Genomic DNA, 14,731 nt, shown 5'->3' with positions numbered 1-14,731 from the left:
ATACCACAGTGCAGCACTGGGAAGAGACAGCTGCCCGGAGGTGCGTCAGACAATCATGCTTCTTCACAATCGTAAAGGCTGTGGTCCCATCACACCTGCTGTCTTGTGGACGGACGCGGCGGTGGTCGATGCCCGCCCGTCCTGCAGCTGCGCCGTGATCAGATTAGGCCCTCGAGGCGGACTGCGCGATCGGCCCCGCACAACGGCCTCAGCGAGCTCTCGAAACCTCTCTGTATCCAATGCACAGTCCATGTGCATGCATCGCACAGCTCCAATGCTCATGCCCGGCACTGAGAACGCGCGGCTGAAGGCAGCAGGTAGGTAGCGTAAATTCTCGGTCCGACCCACACGCTGGATGGCATGACTCATCCCCTCCAGCGTGATCATGAAGAGATCAGCCGCGCTCCACTTTCCCCCCCCCCTCACCGATGCCTTCTTCCTCCTTGTCTACCTGCTGTGACGATCCACGGCTGTCGCAGCGGCTCCCCACCCTGGCCGCTGCAGTCAGGGCGCCGGCGGCCACAAATCCCCTCTTTTCCCCCCCTCTCCCTCATCCCCGCTGTCCCCCTTCCGAGGGCAGTGACGTTACAGGCTGGGCGGGGGCAGAGGACCAGGGCTTCACGCCCATCACTCCTCCTTCACCAGGGTGCCGCGCTCGCTGACGTAGATGCCGTCCAGGAACTTGCGGATGTCCTTGTGCTTGACCAGGCAGACCTGGTGGATGAGGGCCGCGGAGCGAGACACCAGCTCGATGTCGTTCCCGGTCAGCACCAGCTCGTCCTTGACGGCGGAGGACCGCTCGCACTTGACGCCCGCCAGCATGTTGACGATGCGCACGCGCTTCTCGCCCAGGAAGTTGCGGATCTCCACCTTGGTGCCGTTGCCCTCCAGGTTGATGTTGATGGGGAAGTGCGCGTACACCAGGCGCATCTTGTACTCGAAGCCCTTGGTCACACCCGTGATCAGGTTCTGCACGTGCGAGATGCATGTGCGGATGGAGGCCAGGCTCTTCCGCTTGCCAAAGTGGTTGTCCACCTTGAGCACCTTCTGCCCATCCTCCTCCGTCAGGAACATGTCCACGGCAAGGTGCTTGAAGTCCTTCTTCAGCACGCCTGGGGGGGTGTGGGGGGAAAGGAGGGATGGGAGTGGGTGGGGAGGCGGGATGCCAGCCAAGGGTGCCGGGCCGTGATCCTGGAGGGCCTGCTGAGCCCAGGTGGGCGTGCCGCAAGGCCTGGTGTGACCACGGGCGCCTCGCCCCCGCACAGTGCGGGCTGTGAGTGCGCTGGGTCGGGCACGCGTAGACTTATGCAGCATGCCGCCCCTGGTGCGGTGGGTGGAGCCCGGGCGGGCACGGCGCGGCGGATTCCGCGCCGAGGTCCGAGGGAAACCCCGGGCTCTCCCCGCATAGCAGCAACCGCACCATCACTCCAAAAACAAACTAAGCCATTCTCTCATCCCCAAAGACCACGAAGTCGCCGAGACTCACCCCTGGGGCCCTTCACGCGAACTTGCCGGGCCTTGACCTCCACGTCCACTCCGGAGGGGAGAGCAAGTGTCCTCGAAGAAATCAACTGCTTCATTGCGCCTACTAACCGCTCCCGCGAGGCACCCTCTGCTTATCCAGAGGGAGAGAGGGCGCTGTGGGGCCGGACTTGGCGTGATGAACCTACAGACTTGCCGCCGACTGGAGCCGAATTTCCCGCCAGGCAACTCCAGTCGCGCGCCCTTTCCTCCGAACATGGTGCAGAAATTTGCAATGAACAAAGTTCCAGCTCTGCTTCCCCACAGCACCCAGCAGCGCCAGAGGGAGGGCGTGAGTGTACAGTGGTAGTGCAGACAATTTACACAAATCACGCGAACTCTTCGCACGCGCTTGTGGGCTATGCGCTTCGCCTCGAACTTCCTGACCGGAGTCTGGCAGCTGCGGTGACCCATTGCCACGCATCAGCTCAGCAGGCTTTAAATGCGCCGTGCACACACTCTTGCACGGAACGCACTCTCGAGCCCAGCCTGTCGCCTGCAGTTTACCACCAGTGCCGTGGCAAATGAATCAGTCTTCGAGAACCTGGGGGGCACCCTCATTGTGAGCAATGCATCGTGGAAGGACACCGTGCACAAAGCAGTGAAGGAGGGCACCCTGAGCTTTGGCTTCAGCGCAGGTGGGCCGACAAAAGCGATGCCCAGATCCAGAGGGTGGCGTCTCATCGATGTTGGCAACACCCCCAGCAGAAGTGGCAGGCTGCTGCGCAGGATGGCCGGGCAGCGCCCTCGAGTGCTTTCCCCTCATGCTTCCAAATCCCCCCACTTACCACCTGCAGGCGGGTGCCTCTTCCCATACTACATTGGAGTCTCTGGGGCCCTTCGTGATGGGCAGATACTCACTGGTGCGCAGTCGCGAAGGGCTGAGGGGAAGGCCGTATCGCTTCTGAGGCTGCTGGGGGGCTATGCCCTCCCCACCCGCCTCGCCATGTCCCCGTGGCCTCCCTCGCTGAGAGCCCCTCGTCCCGTCCCGCACCGAGCAGCCAACACCAAGGTGGGAGGGTCCTCTGCCGGCTCGCTGCTGGCGGTGTGCCTCACCTCCGGCATGCGGCTGGATGACATCACCGAGTTCAGCCTGCGACTGATGGCCGACTGCCGGCTGCATGGCACGCGGGGCCGGCTGGGGGAGGTGCTCGCCAGGACCCTGCACAAGCACCTGCCGGAGGATGCTCACACCAAGGTCCAGGGCAAGGCGTATGTGAGTGGCAACAGGAAGGGAGCGTGAGACAAGATGGCCGTGCGGGAGCCGGGGGTAGAGACCCTGGAAGCATCTATGCAGGGTGCTGTGTAGGGGCTCGATGCAACAGGGGGTTTGGGGGAAGGGGTGGCCCTGGAGCAGCAGCCAGCTGCTTGGCTCCCGTGGCACGCTGCTCACATCCTCATTGCAGTTCCCAGGTCACTGCAACACCCCCCGAATCTCACCTCACCAGAGGACCAGGCGTGGCGCCTGCGCTCGCTGGGCCTGAGGAGGATCACGGCCTGGGACCTGCAGCATGGTGTGGGAGCACTGCAGCAGACCACGTGCGCGATATGCCTGGAGGACTGGAAGCATGCCGAGCAAATACGGTGAGCGGCGGGCCGAGAGGAAGGGGGTTGGGCATCCTGGGAATTGGAGGGTTGGGAAGCGGTGGGTTGGGTGCTCATGGGGACTGGGGTATGCGGAGCCCGAGCGACGGGGTGCAGCCATGCAGCAGTACTGGCCCCCACCCACGCCGCACACCCCGGCCCCCTACCAGAGTCCTGACAGAGTGTAAGCATGCCTTCCATGCTCGCTGTGCTGACGGTTGGCTGTGCAAGCATGCCCGCTGCCCAACCTGCCGCACGCGGATCGTCCTGTGATCACGGACATGACCGCGGCGGCTGTTCCTGAGCCACAGAGCAGCAAAGTTGGCAATACTGGACCCACCTCGTTCCTCCAGAGATACATTTTCGTTTGGCCTGTGCAGGCTGTCGATGTACTCTACTTCCCTGTACCCTCACAGTTTTCCTGCTACCTGCTGGCAGTCGCACTCCCATGACTCGTACCACTCCCCAATTGATGCCTGCGCTGCACAATCAATCCCCTCTGCGTCTTTGTTCGATCCCCTTTTCCACGCCTGTAACACCTTCTGCACCCAGGCATGAGCCGTGCCAGGGCACCTACTATGATTGAGCAGGGTAGACATGCAGGATCTGATTTCTTTCCTCCCGATTTGAACCGAGGCCGGGAGGAGAGCGCGACAGCCTGGTGCACGTCCTGTGAGGTGATGATCAGGTGCAGAGCTTGTTGTCGAGCTATTGATGCCAACGCGAAGACACTGTGCTGGTCATCGGAGGTGCATGCATGGGCTGCGGGAGTGACGGGCGGGTATGGCACGCTACTCCACGCTGGATCGCTACATCCTAGCACCCGATGCGCATGATGACAGCAAGTTTGAGGCTATTTCACATGTAAATATGACGGATAACCGCCCGCAGCCAACCCCTTTCGCCTCCACCTGCGCAGCAAGGTCTGCTTGGTGCCTGTGATGGGCTGCGGGTGCCCTGCCAGATTCTGTGCCAGGGGCTGCAGCCCAGGCCATGCTGTCGCCTCACAGCCCCCTCCATGTTCGCCCTTTCCACTCTGCAGATCGGGGTGAGCAAGGCCTTCCCCATGCTCCAGCCCATGCTGCTCTCGGAGTTCCAGGACAGGGAGGACCTCATCGCCGCCCTGCTATCCTCCTGCCACATCCCCTACTGGCTGGACTCCAGCCTCTTCACCGAGTTCCGGGGGTCCTACGTCATGGACGGCGGCATGACCAACTTCATCCCCATCCCCCCTGGCACGACGGGGGTGCGCGTCTGCTGCTTTCCCTCGCGCCAGCTCAGCCCCATCTACAGGCGAGCACGGAGGCCTTGGGGGAATATGGGCGCCTGGAGGGCACTCCTGTGTTGCACCGTCGCTGCGGCTGTCAGGGTAACGGCTCAAGCTCGCTGTGGGGCCCTCGTTTGACGTTTTGTGCTCTCTACAACCCCTCCGTTCCCCCCGCGCCACCCACAGGATTGGCATCAGTCCAGACACCTTCACGCCATGGCCGCACAGCCTGGCCTCCATGGTTTCTTGGGCCCTGGAGCCGGCCGACGAGGCGACGGTGGTGTCGCTGATCGACAAGGGCCGGGCCGATGCGCTGGCCTGGATGGAGAGCATGGAGCTGGGCAGCCAGGCCGAAAGCGCTCGCACCGAGGGCGGGGAGGTGGGGGCGGCCAAGGAGGCCGCGCGGGAGACGCCAGACGGCACGGGGGGGAGGGGCCAAGGCGGGCGGCAAAATCCCACCCTCTGAGCGCCACTCAGCCAGGACTTCCGCTGCTAGCAGGGAAGGTCATCTTCAAGAACTGGGTTTCCTTGAAGGGCTCCAACCCACTCCAGGAACGAGCACTTGAGTTGCAGACCCAAATGAATGCAGATCTGTTCCACACGCACATCCACTGTGTCACCTTGCAATAAATGGCAGGCCTGGCAAGACATTGCGGGATTGCCCGTGCTGTCCACCCGTATTTTCCTCCATGTGCTTGCCAGCAGACCCTCACCTCGACTCTTTCTGGGCAATCCCAGGCCCTTGTTGGGATGCATGCCCCCCTTTCCACTCTTGGACACACGAGCCAGGACTGGACCTATTCTGCCTTAATACGCGGCCGACACAAACCCTTGCTCACTTCAAGTGTTGCATTGTTCATAGTGGGGAATTCAAGGGCCAGGGCTGAAAGGATCCCGCAGGGTGCAAATCACTCTCAGGGGCCCAAAGATCGTCGACCCTGTGGTGAACTCTGCCCCAAAGCCTTGCGATCATGCACGCCAAATTCCACACCTCTGAGTGGAGGCCCTGTGCCGCCAGCCCCACAGCTCGCTGCCCAGATTGCAAGCCGCATCACAAGTCGAATTCGTGCGTGGCGACAATGCTGGCAGACAGGCTGCTCCATGCCGGCTTGCCCGTCACATTGGCTGCCCTCAGGGTGGCCTGCAGGTTTTAGGAGGAATTGGGGGTGAAGAGGGATCACAGCAGGGATTGGCCCAGGAGCTTAGACAGGGGCGGAGCAAGAAACCCCACCATCTGAGGCCAAAGGTCGCCGTCCAATTTTCCAACATGGGCCGGTCAGGAGCAGGCAAACCCAATGCTCGAACAGTAAACATGCTCACCCTGACTGGTTTGCGGCTCCAGTGCACCGTCCCGACGTCCTCGTTGACCGCATAGGTGGCGCCCACCGTGTCAGCACCCGCCTTCCGGCTGATGCTGAGCAGCGGTGCGGCGCGCGCAAAGTTGTAGGCAGCGGAGGCGGTCCACGGACCGTTGGTGTGGGTCACGGAGGCTGCCGCCTCCTCGGACGCAAAGTTGTAGCTGCAGGGAGGGGGGGGGCAGGGGAGGGAAGGTGTGAGTGTGTGAACCGAGCAGGTACGTTACCACAATCTGTTGGCGACCTCGTCAATAAGACCCCTCAACACGATTGGTCCGACTCAACTCTCACCCTGCGTGCCTGCCTGGGGGCTCAGCTCTCGTTCAATCGCACGCTGTGTGTCCCGGATATCCCTCCGCCCACCCCCGCCCCCTCCCCTGCCACCTGCCCCTACACACCTGCCATTGATGCGTGTGTTCTTGTCCACCTTCCACTGCTCCTCCATGATGAACACATCCCCAGCCCGCTTGTAGATGGCCTTCACCTGCACATCCGAGCCGTTCACCAACCGGTTCAGGGTGAGGGAGGCCACGCTGTTGCTGGCGCCAAAGTCATGTGCCAGGCTGGCCTTCAAGCCATCTGTGGGGTCGAGGGAGGGGGGTTTGAGGAGGGCGATGCACGGAGCCGGGACTCGCTGCTGACCCTGCCAGCATATCAGATGGCCCTTGAAGTGATGCAGCGGGACCAGAGAGAGCTGTATGTGGTCAAATCCAGCCACACCGGTTCGGACAGCCACCTCCCTTCCCACACACCCCGCCCTGCCGCCACACCTGCCAGGGGCTTCTCCACGGCCAGGACGACCCCCTTCCCCAGCTTGGGCTCCTTCAGCGAAGAATCCGTGAAGGAAAAGGTGAAGGTGGCGTCATCCACCTTCTTCCTCAGTGATGCTGCAATCTGGCACAGGAAGTGTGGGAGGGTGGGGGGGTGGGCTGGGACCGGGGGAAATGCGCACCTGAACCCGTCCCAGGAAATGACCACATCCATTCGCCAACCCACCCCGACGTCGCTGGTGGAGGGGATGCCGTTATTGTTGAAGTTCTTCAGGCTGAAAGCCGCGACCGCCGTGGACGACATGATGACGACGCGGCAATGTCACCCTTATTCCTCCCCAAGCGATGACAATAACAAACTTTTTAAGACTTTCAGGGTGGATGCATGGAGTGCTTCCGCTTGCTCGCTGGACCAGCATGCCTGGACCGCCATATTGGTGAGGCAGCATGACGCATGACTCACCCACCCATGGTCGTGGCGGGATTGGGAATGAGCAACGGGCACCCCCTCGGCAGGAGACTGACGTCCACGCCCAGTACTCCTCATCACATTCCCATCTGAAGTGGGTTGTGGAGTTCAGGGGCTCCTGCCCCGTGCTCGCAGGCAGGCCGAGTACCTCGGGGACCAGGTGCACCCCCCGCGGGTAGCAGGGCTGGGCCCATGACCCAAACGGGGATTGCGCACCCCAAACACGCATCGATAGAGGTTTGGCTTGCCTGTATGCACACATCGGGACGTTACCCTTGGACGGCCCCCAACCTTCCACTGCATATCACGCAGGCTGCCGCCCCCAGGAGTTGCCGTGGGAGTGCCTGATCAGCCCTGCCATGAGACCCTTTGAGAGCCGTGGAGCAGGTGCCGGGTGCCTCTGCTTCCCCACATGGCGCTCTGGGGAGGCCAAATCTCGGGGCATGTTGCTGGATGGTGCTCTCCGTGCAGCCTGGCTTGGAGCTCAGATCGCCCCTCTGTGTGTCCCCGCCCGGCAGTGCCGCTCATCACCTGCGCGGTCGTCCTGCTGGCTGTCCGGAGTGGGCTCTGTCTGGATGTAGAGGTCCCACATCAAAGCCTGGTACAGCAGGCAACCCTGCTGCAGGCCTTCAGGGTGGGCTGGGGGTGCCAGGCGTCGTACCTTGGGGCGACCGGGGCATGTATCGGACCTTTTTGCCGCAAGATGCTGGCAGAGCTGCTCACCCCCATGGCCTGTGGGCCTTGCGAGAGGCATGTGCACATCCCTTGACCATGCCCCGAGTGCCTGTGAGGTCGCGTTCACCCCCTGCACCACTCGTGTATGTCCATGAGGATCACTGCGCGTCCCAAAGATAAGAATCGGTTGCCCCATGCATCTCACCTCTGCCTAGGTCTTCCCTGATGCAGACACTCCTCGCGTTTTCCCCCACCTCTTGTCACCCTTCGTTGGTCCCCTCTCCTCACTCGCCCCTCGTCCACCCCGACGCCACCCCCCACTCCCTCTCTCCAACAGGCCCCCCTCCCGTGGCAGCGTGTTTGATGACTGGCAGGGCCAGCACATCTGCAGCTGGCCCGGGGTGGTGTGTGACGCAGGCGGGCGCGCGGTGCTGGCGCTGGAGCTGGCAGGGCGCGGCCTGCGGGGCCGCCTCTCGCCCGCGCTGGCGGCGCTGCGCACGCTGCGCACGCTGCGCGCAGTGGACCTGAGCCACAACGCGCTGACGGGGCGGCTGCCCGACGCCTGGGCGGCCCCGCCGCGCCTGCAGGCCCTGGACCTGCGTGGAATCCGCGGCCTGTGTGCCGGCGCCCCGGGGCCCGCGCTGGCCGCGCTGGGGGCCGCGCTGGGGCCCCGCCTCCTCGTGGACGGCGGCTGCGCCGCCGCCCTGGGGCGGGGGCCGGCCATGACGGCGGCCACGCCCCGCGCCAGTGTGGGCCAGGGCGGGGGCAGGTTCAACCCCGGGGTCGGCCGCGCCATACTCCTCGAGGTGGCCGCCGCGGCCGCCGCGGCCCCGGACCCGCCGCTTGCGCCGGCGCCCGAGCCCGATCATGGGTTTGGCGATGGCCCTGCACCAGGTGGGGTGTAGAGTGAGGGGTGGGGTGGGACTTCTGGAAGTGGGAGTCAGTGTGCAACCCACTGATACTGCATGCCAGGGCAGCAGCAATGGTAGGGGGAGGATTGAGGGCGTGGGTGGGCCGCGCCACATCGTCCTCCCAAGCATCGGGCCCGCCTCTTCCCAGGGTCCGCGCGCCGCCCCGCCCCCCCCACTGACCCCTGACGCCCCATTCTTCACCTACCTCGCAGGACCGGCGTTTCCACCTGGTCCCTGGCTCGCCCCATCTCAGCCGCCCGGTACCCCACAGCCTTCCCCCCGCACCCCCCCAGCACCCGCTCCAGTCCCGTCCCAGTCATCTCCAATAAATCCACCCCCACCGCTCACGCCCAGCAGGCCACCACCCGCCACCAGCCCGCCCCCGCCGGCTCCCTCCCCGCACTCACCTCCACCCCCTCCCCGCACTCACCTCCACCCCCCTCCCCGCACCCGCCTCCACCCCCCGCCCCCGCTCCTTTCCCATCCCTTGCCCCCCCTCCACCCGCCTCCCCAGCCCCCAGCCCCTCACCCAGCCTCCCTCCACCACCCCCACCCCCTGCCCGTCCACCCTCTCCCTTCCCCACTGCATCCCCGCCCTCGCCCGACGCCCCCGGCCCCTCGCAGCCGGGCCCTGCCTCGGCCCCGCCACCCCCGCCCTGGGTGCCCACCGACGTCGTGGGGTGGGCCACCTGGGCGTGGTTCACCACCAACGCCAGCTGGGGCTCCTACAACGACGCGGTGCTGGACACCTATCGCGCCGCCCTGGCCCCCACGGTCTCCCTCATCCCCGGCCAGATCAACTTCACACTGATCCAGGCCGTCACCTCCAGAGTGACCGTGACGGGCGGTGGGTCGGAGGCCGCCATCTTGCGTGGGGGGGTCCAGGTCGCCGTAGCGCTGACCATGGGTCTGCCCGCCGAAGACATCGACATCAGTACCATGGCATCCGGCACGAGCGCGGCACCCCAAACCCCCCCACCGCGCGGGGCCGGGCGCCGCCTGGTCGGCGCGGCCACAGAGGCCCCTGCAGCGGCCCCCGCGCCCGCCGCCTCTCCACCCACCAGCACGACGCAAACGTTCAGCGTACTCGCGCGCTTCCCGAGCGAGGCGGCCGCCGAGGCCGGCACGGCCAAGCTGGCCGACTTCAGGCTGCTGCAAACCGCCCTGATGACGACGCTGGCCGGCGCGCCCGGCTTCTCGCCCGCCAAGGTGAGCGTGGCCAGCGCCGCCGCGCCCGCGCCCTCCCCGCTCACGCTGTCCAACGCGACGCTGACGACGGCCGATGCGGCCGCCGGCGTGTACGCCGCGCTGCAGACCGCGATCACCGCGGCCAACATCCGGGCGGGGCTGGTGGCGGCGGGCGCGCCGCAGGGGATCGTCGTGACCATGGCCAGCCGCCTGGCCTATACACCGGCCAGCGTCGCCCCCCCCCTTGCCCCCTCGCCACCCCCGCCGCCCGCCGTGGCCGGCAGCGGCACGCCCGCCTGGGCCTGGGCGGTGCTGGGCGCCGGCCTGGGCGCGCTGCTCCTGGGGGGCCTGCTGGCGCTCTGGCTCCTCCGCCGACGCCGGCGGAGGAGGAGCGCCGCCGCGCTGGCCGCCCAGGAGTCGGCCGCAGGCGACCGGTCCAGCGCCAAGGACCATCCCCCTTCCGCCAGCGTCAACGGGGGGCTCACGCCCAAGACCATCCCGCAGCTCTCCCCCCGCACCACGACGCGGGGGTCGGAGGAGTGGGGACCCGTCTCGCTCATCTCTACCATCTCGCCAACCGCGGCCTCCTCCCTGGGCGCCGGATCCCTGGCCGTGGTGTCCCTGGGCACAGGACCTCACGGCATCGGTTCTGCTGGCGTCGAGTCTCTGGCCGCCGGATGCCTCGATGCCGCGTCCCTGGGCGCTAGGTCCCCCGCCGCGCCGTCCAGAGAAGCCTCCCAGACGGAAAGGAGGACCAGCGAGTACGAGCGCACGCTGCCGGCGGGGCTGGACCCGGGCGAGGCCGACAGCGACAGCGACGACGACATCGAGGGGCCGCCAGGCAGCCCCCCCGCCGCGGCGGAGGTGCCGCTGGCAGGCCTGCCCGTGGTCCGCGTCCTGCGCGCCGAGCGACTGTGGAGCGGGGGCGGGGAGGCCTCCTTCCTCACCCGCATCCTGGCGGACCGCACCGAGCACCTGTCCGTCGGCCGCACCTTCCTGGGCCGCTGGCTGGTGACCCCGGGCAGCAGCGTCACCGAGACCTGCCTCACCAGGTGGGGGAGGAGGGCTTGAGAGGGGGGCAGGGGCTCCTCGGCGTGCGTTCTGGGGACCCGGCACACTGCGTGGGCGAGTCACAGGTGGTGTGGTTCCTTTAGGATTCGCCGGGAGTGCCGGTCCCAGCTCCATCCGACCCTGCCTCCCCTGCCGCCCCATCTGCCGCCCAGGTTTGGGGAGGACTGCGAGACCGGCGAGCCTGTGGCCTTCAAATTCTTCGCCAGGGTGAGGGACCGCGAGCTGTGTGGTGGGACCGGCCTGGCAGAGTCCCTGCCAGCAAAGCTGTGGGCGTGTGGGGCAGTGGTTGCAGTCCTTACTCCGTCACCCTTTCCCCACAATGCCCTCTTCCAAATCAACTCCACGGCCCGCAGATGGCGGAATACCGGCACGAGGTTGCGCTGCACCAGCTGGGCCTGGACCCACTCCACATCCCCCCTCTCCTCGCCCACCAGGTACCTTCTCCCTGGTTTGGGACGCAGTGGGGGGGAAGAGGGTGTGGAAGGTGTCGATCTGAGCAGGAGGGTTGCCGCTCACGAGGGTTCTAGGTTGCGCCGCCAGATCCGCTCCAGTTCTGATGCTCCAGCCGGTTGCATCCCCCCCCCGCTCCGCACACACGGTCACCCCACAACCACCCGCCCGCCCTCAACGACACAGGACGGCGACGAGGAGGACCTTCCCCCCCTCGGTGGTCACCCCCCGCCCCGACTTCACGCTGGCGGGGCTGCTGGCGGCCTGCCCCCGCCCCCCGCCCGCGCAGTGCCTGGTGCTCGTCTCCGACGCAGCGGGCGCGCTGGCGCACCTGCACGCGCGGGGCGGGGTGTACGGCACGCTCCACCCGCGCGACCTGGGCTTCTTTGGGCGCCAGGGGCGCTGGAAGCTGGCCGGCAACACGGGGTGGGCGTCCGCGGGGGGCCGCGCCGAGGTCGCCGCGCCGTTGCGCTACGCCGCGCCCGAGCTGGCCGTGGCGGACGCAGGCGGCGAGGCCGCCGTCGCCGCAGACCCCGCGCTGGACGCCTGGGCGCTGGGCGCGGTGCTGTTCGAGGCGCTGGCGGGGCGGCCCCTGTTCGACCCTGGCGCCACGGACGAGGCCGTACTGCGCGCGCTGCTGGGCCAGGCGGCGGCGCCGGGCGCGGGCGCTGCGGCGGGCGGCTGGGCGGGCGCAGCGGCGGGCGGCTGGGCGGGCGAGGTGGCGGACGAGCACGCCGCGCGTGCGCTGCGCCGCCTGCTGCGCCGCCGGCCGGGGCGGCGCTGGACCGCGGCGCGCCTGGCCCACTGCAATTTCCTGCGCGTGGGGGGGGACCTGTCCGCGGCGCGCGTCGTCGCCGGCTAAGCGCGCCGGGGTCAAATTCGTCGCGCACTTTAGGTCGTGCCGAGAGGCGCGCACGCAGACCGGCTCCCAGGCGGGGGCGGCCTGCCGTCGCGGGGCCGGGCGGGAGCGGCGGCGAGAATGGGGAGCCTTTGCTGAGCTGGCGCCAGGCTGCCGGTGGCTGCAGCCCGCCAGGAGTGGGACGGTTCAAACTCAGTGGTGCACGGCACCGGCAGCTTGATCCGGCTGGCCCCTCCACCCAGCACCAGCATCATACATGACCACGCTTGTGGGGGTTCACTTTTGAGGACGCCCACGCTATATGACCCCACGCTTCTGTATGCCATGGCAATTTGCCTGACTGCGTTCCCCTGTACAACGGATCCCGGCGAGGCGCTCGATGCAGCACAGGCCGAGTGGCTGGCAGGGGCGGTGCCCTGGCGCCCAGCATGCGTGCAAGATGGGCACTCCCTCCGGCTCTGTGACACGAGAGCGGCCGGAGCGGCTCCACTCCAGAGGGCCAAGCCACGAACGCTCGCCACAGAGAGCACTGCCAGAAAGGGTGTGGGGCCAGCGCCCTTGCGGTACGCGCTCCCTCAGCGCCCTTCCCTGGGCGGCAGGCTGGCGTCGGGCATGCGGAAGGCCTTCACGACGGAGTCGTCCGTCCTGATGTCTGGGCCCCCCAGCAAGCGGATGCAGGCGGGGATGGAGGCAAACACCTCGTCGATGGTCTCGCGGATGGCCTTGGGCTTGCCGGGCAGGTTCAGGATCAGGGCCTTGCCCCGCAGGCCGGCGGTCTGCCTGGAGAGCACAGCGGTGGGAACGTGGCGCAGGGACACGGCCCGCATCTGCTCGCCGTACCCCGGCATCATCCTCTGGCACACCTGGGGTGGGCGGGTGGGGGTGGAGGCCAGGTGACCATGGTCCGGCAGGTGGGGCAGGTGGGGCAGGCACCCTCAAAACCTGCCCACCAACGCCCCTGGATGACCAGGCAGGTGGTTCACAGCCGCCACTGGCGCGGTCAGGTGCCCCTGGCACCGAGCCAGGCACCCGCTCACCGACGCCGTCGCCTCTGGCGTGACGTCGCGGGGAGACGGCCCCGTTCCCCCGGTTGTGACCACCAGGGAACAGCGGGCTTGATCAACCAGCTCCTTGAGGGTGGCCTCTATGGTGGGCTGGTCATCCGGGACGCAGCGGTACTCGGCCTCCCATCTGTGGAGAGTGTACTGGGATGGACCCAGAGACTGATGCGGCGACTGTCAGCAGCCACTCCACGGCCCCTTGGGCGATGGTGCGCGGTTTGGCCCGCCCATGTGCTCCGGTACCCACCTTGTCGAGATGGCGTCGTGGAAAAAACCCAAGATGGCCGGTCCACTGGCGTCCTCGTACACGCCGGCCGAGGCGCGATCGCTCACTGTAACGATGCCGAACCTGGCCACCTCGCTGTCCTGAATCGAGCCTCCAGAGAGGGGTTTACCGGCCAACGAGGTACCCATTCGCTAGGGGAGCCGAAGTGTCGCGCAGATTATTCAAGAAGAGAGCGTCCCAATAGTAACGATGCTTACTCCAAGTGATGTACACATGATACGGTGTGTATACATGTGTGCTGTACGTACCTCGAGGACTTGTATCCGCCGTGAAAGCGTGAAGCGCGACACTTCACAGATCTGACATCCATCACTGCTTCATGATCATGGTGCCTACAGCTTGACAGCACATGCAGCCGCACGGTCATGCAGCAGCCACTGATTGTGGCTCGGGATGAGGTAGCTCGCCATGCGTTATGGGGATGCGGTTGTGCGGCAGGAAGTCCCTCTTCACGCCGTCCTTGGTGATGATCACGGTGCGTATGCAACCGCCCGAGGACCCGTCCCGAGCCATGGCGTGCGACACCGCCTTGATCACAAACGCCTTGCACTCCTCCTCCGTCATGTTTGCCTGGAGCAGGGGGTTGGTGGATGGCGCGCTGAGCAGGGAGTGATGGGTACATTGAGCCCCTCGACTGCACGAAGTCGTCCGCGTGACCCTGGCTACCCACACCAAGGGATGCCTGCCCGTCTCGAAGTGGTCTTTCCAGGATCTCGTGATGTCACCCATCCATGCGGTGAATGCCCTGCATGCCGTCCCTCGCCAGACCCTCTCTCCGGTAAACGCAAGCCCCGCGCCCTGCGCACCTTCCAGAGGCGGTCACAGAGCCCGGTGATGTAGGCCGACCCGGAGCCGCCAATGGAGAAGGGGGTATTGACGATGGTACCACCCAGGGGTATGGCAAAGACGCTGCCCCCGGCCACTCGGTCCCACCCCGCCACGATGAGCCCCGCCTGCAAGTGGTTCTTGTTCTGGTAGGCCATGCTCTGGGCCAGCTTGGCGGCCGTCTCCACCCGCGGCCCCTCCCCGAGGTCCATCTCGTGCTGCTCCAGGAACCAGGAGATGTAGCGCGACATGTTTTGCGTGTCGGCCGCGGAGCCCGACCGGCAGATGTAGACAGAATCGGACAGCGGGGTGATCTTGTCTGTTACCCTGTTGGCAATATAGTCACCTGTTGACGTCCGAGAATCGGCGCCCAGGATCACTCCGCCGTCGAATGTTGCAGCCATGATCGTAGTCTGCGGTGAGGGGCGGGATGCAGGTC

At 66.4% G+C, this 14,731-nt stretch overlaps 5 protein-coding genes across 5 annotated transcripts; 2 read left to right on the top strand and 3 right to left on the bottom strand.

Moving 5' to 3' along the window:
• Window positions 1–627: 627 nt before the first annotated feature.
• On the bottom strand, window positions 628–1,580 carry F751_4820 (60S ribosomal protein L9; the record flags this gene model as incomplete). Its single annotated transcript, XM_011400921.1, has 2 exons — window positions 628–1,112; window positions 1,487–1,580. The coding sequence occupies 2 exons, from the start codon at window positions 1,578–1,580 to the stop codon at window positions 628–630; spliced, it is 579 nt and encodes a 192-aa protein (XP_011399223.1).
• A 302-nt stretch (window positions 1,581–1,882) lies between these two features.
• On the top strand, window positions 1,883–4,838 carry F751_4819 (hypothetical protein; the record flags this gene model as incomplete). Its single annotated transcript, XM_011400920.1, has 8 exons — window positions 1,883–1,926; window positions 2,035–2,159; window positions 2,319–2,384; window positions 2,523–2,737; window positions 2,972–3,105; window positions 4,025–4,037; window positions 4,148–4,290; window positions 4,559–4,838. The coding sequence occupies 8 exons, from the start codon at window positions 1,883–1,885 to the stop codon at window positions 4,836–4,838; spliced, it is 1,020 nt and encodes a 339-aa protein (XP_011399222.1).
• Window positions 4,839–5,423: 585 nt separating this feature from the next.
• F751_4818 (hypothetical protein) lies at window positions 5,424–6,801 on the bottom strand (the record flags this gene model as incomplete). The annotated part of the gene is made up of 5 exons (XM_011400919.1): window positions 5,424–5,513; window positions 5,693–5,891; window positions 6,126–6,306; window positions 6,498–6,621; window positions 6,724–6,801. The coding sequence occupies 5 exons, from the start codon at window positions 6,799–6,801 to the stop codon at window positions 5,424–5,426; spliced, it is 672 nt and encodes a 223-aa protein (XP_011399221.1).
• Window positions 6,802–7,792: 991 nt separating this feature from the next.
• On the top strand, window positions 7,793–12,258 carry F751_4817 (LRR receptor-like serine/threonine-protein kinase ERL1; the record flags this gene model as incomplete). The annotated part of the gene is made up of 7 exons (XM_011400918.1): window positions 7,793–7,827; window positions 7,979–8,257; window positions 9,269–10,792; window positions 10,964–11,018; window positions 11,448–11,481; window positions 11,576–11,855; window positions 12,249–12,258. 7 exons carry the CDS (start codon window positions 7,793–7,795, stop codon window positions 12,256–12,258), a joined length of 2,217 nt encoding a protein of 738 aa, XP_011399220.1.
• Window positions 12,259–12,695: 437 nt separating this feature from the next.
• F751_4816 (Proteasome subunit beta type-6) lies at window positions 12,696–14,696 on the bottom strand (the record flags this gene model as incomplete). The annotated part of the gene is made up of 5 exons (XM_011400917.1): window positions 12,696–12,983; window positions 13,158–13,311; window positions 13,429–13,547; window positions 13,846–14,037; window positions 14,274–14,696. The coding sequence occupies 5 exons, from the start codon at window positions 14,694–14,696 to the stop codon at window positions 12,696–12,698; spliced, it is 1,176 nt and encodes a 391-aa protein (XP_011399219.1).
• Between the last annotated feature and the right edge of the window lie 35 nt (window positions 14,697–14,731).

The sequence above is a fragment of the Auxenochlorella protothecoides genome (genome assembly GCF_000733215.1).
Source record: "Auxenochlorella protothecoides strain 0710 unplaced genomic scaffold scaffold54, whole genome shotgun sequence".
Lineage (NCBI taxonomy): Eukaryota > Viridiplantae > Chlorophyta > Trebouxiophyceae > Chlorellales > Chlorellaceae > Auxenochlorella > Auxenochlorella protothecoides.
This window is presented reverse-complemented; position numbering and strand designations above follow the sequence as displayed.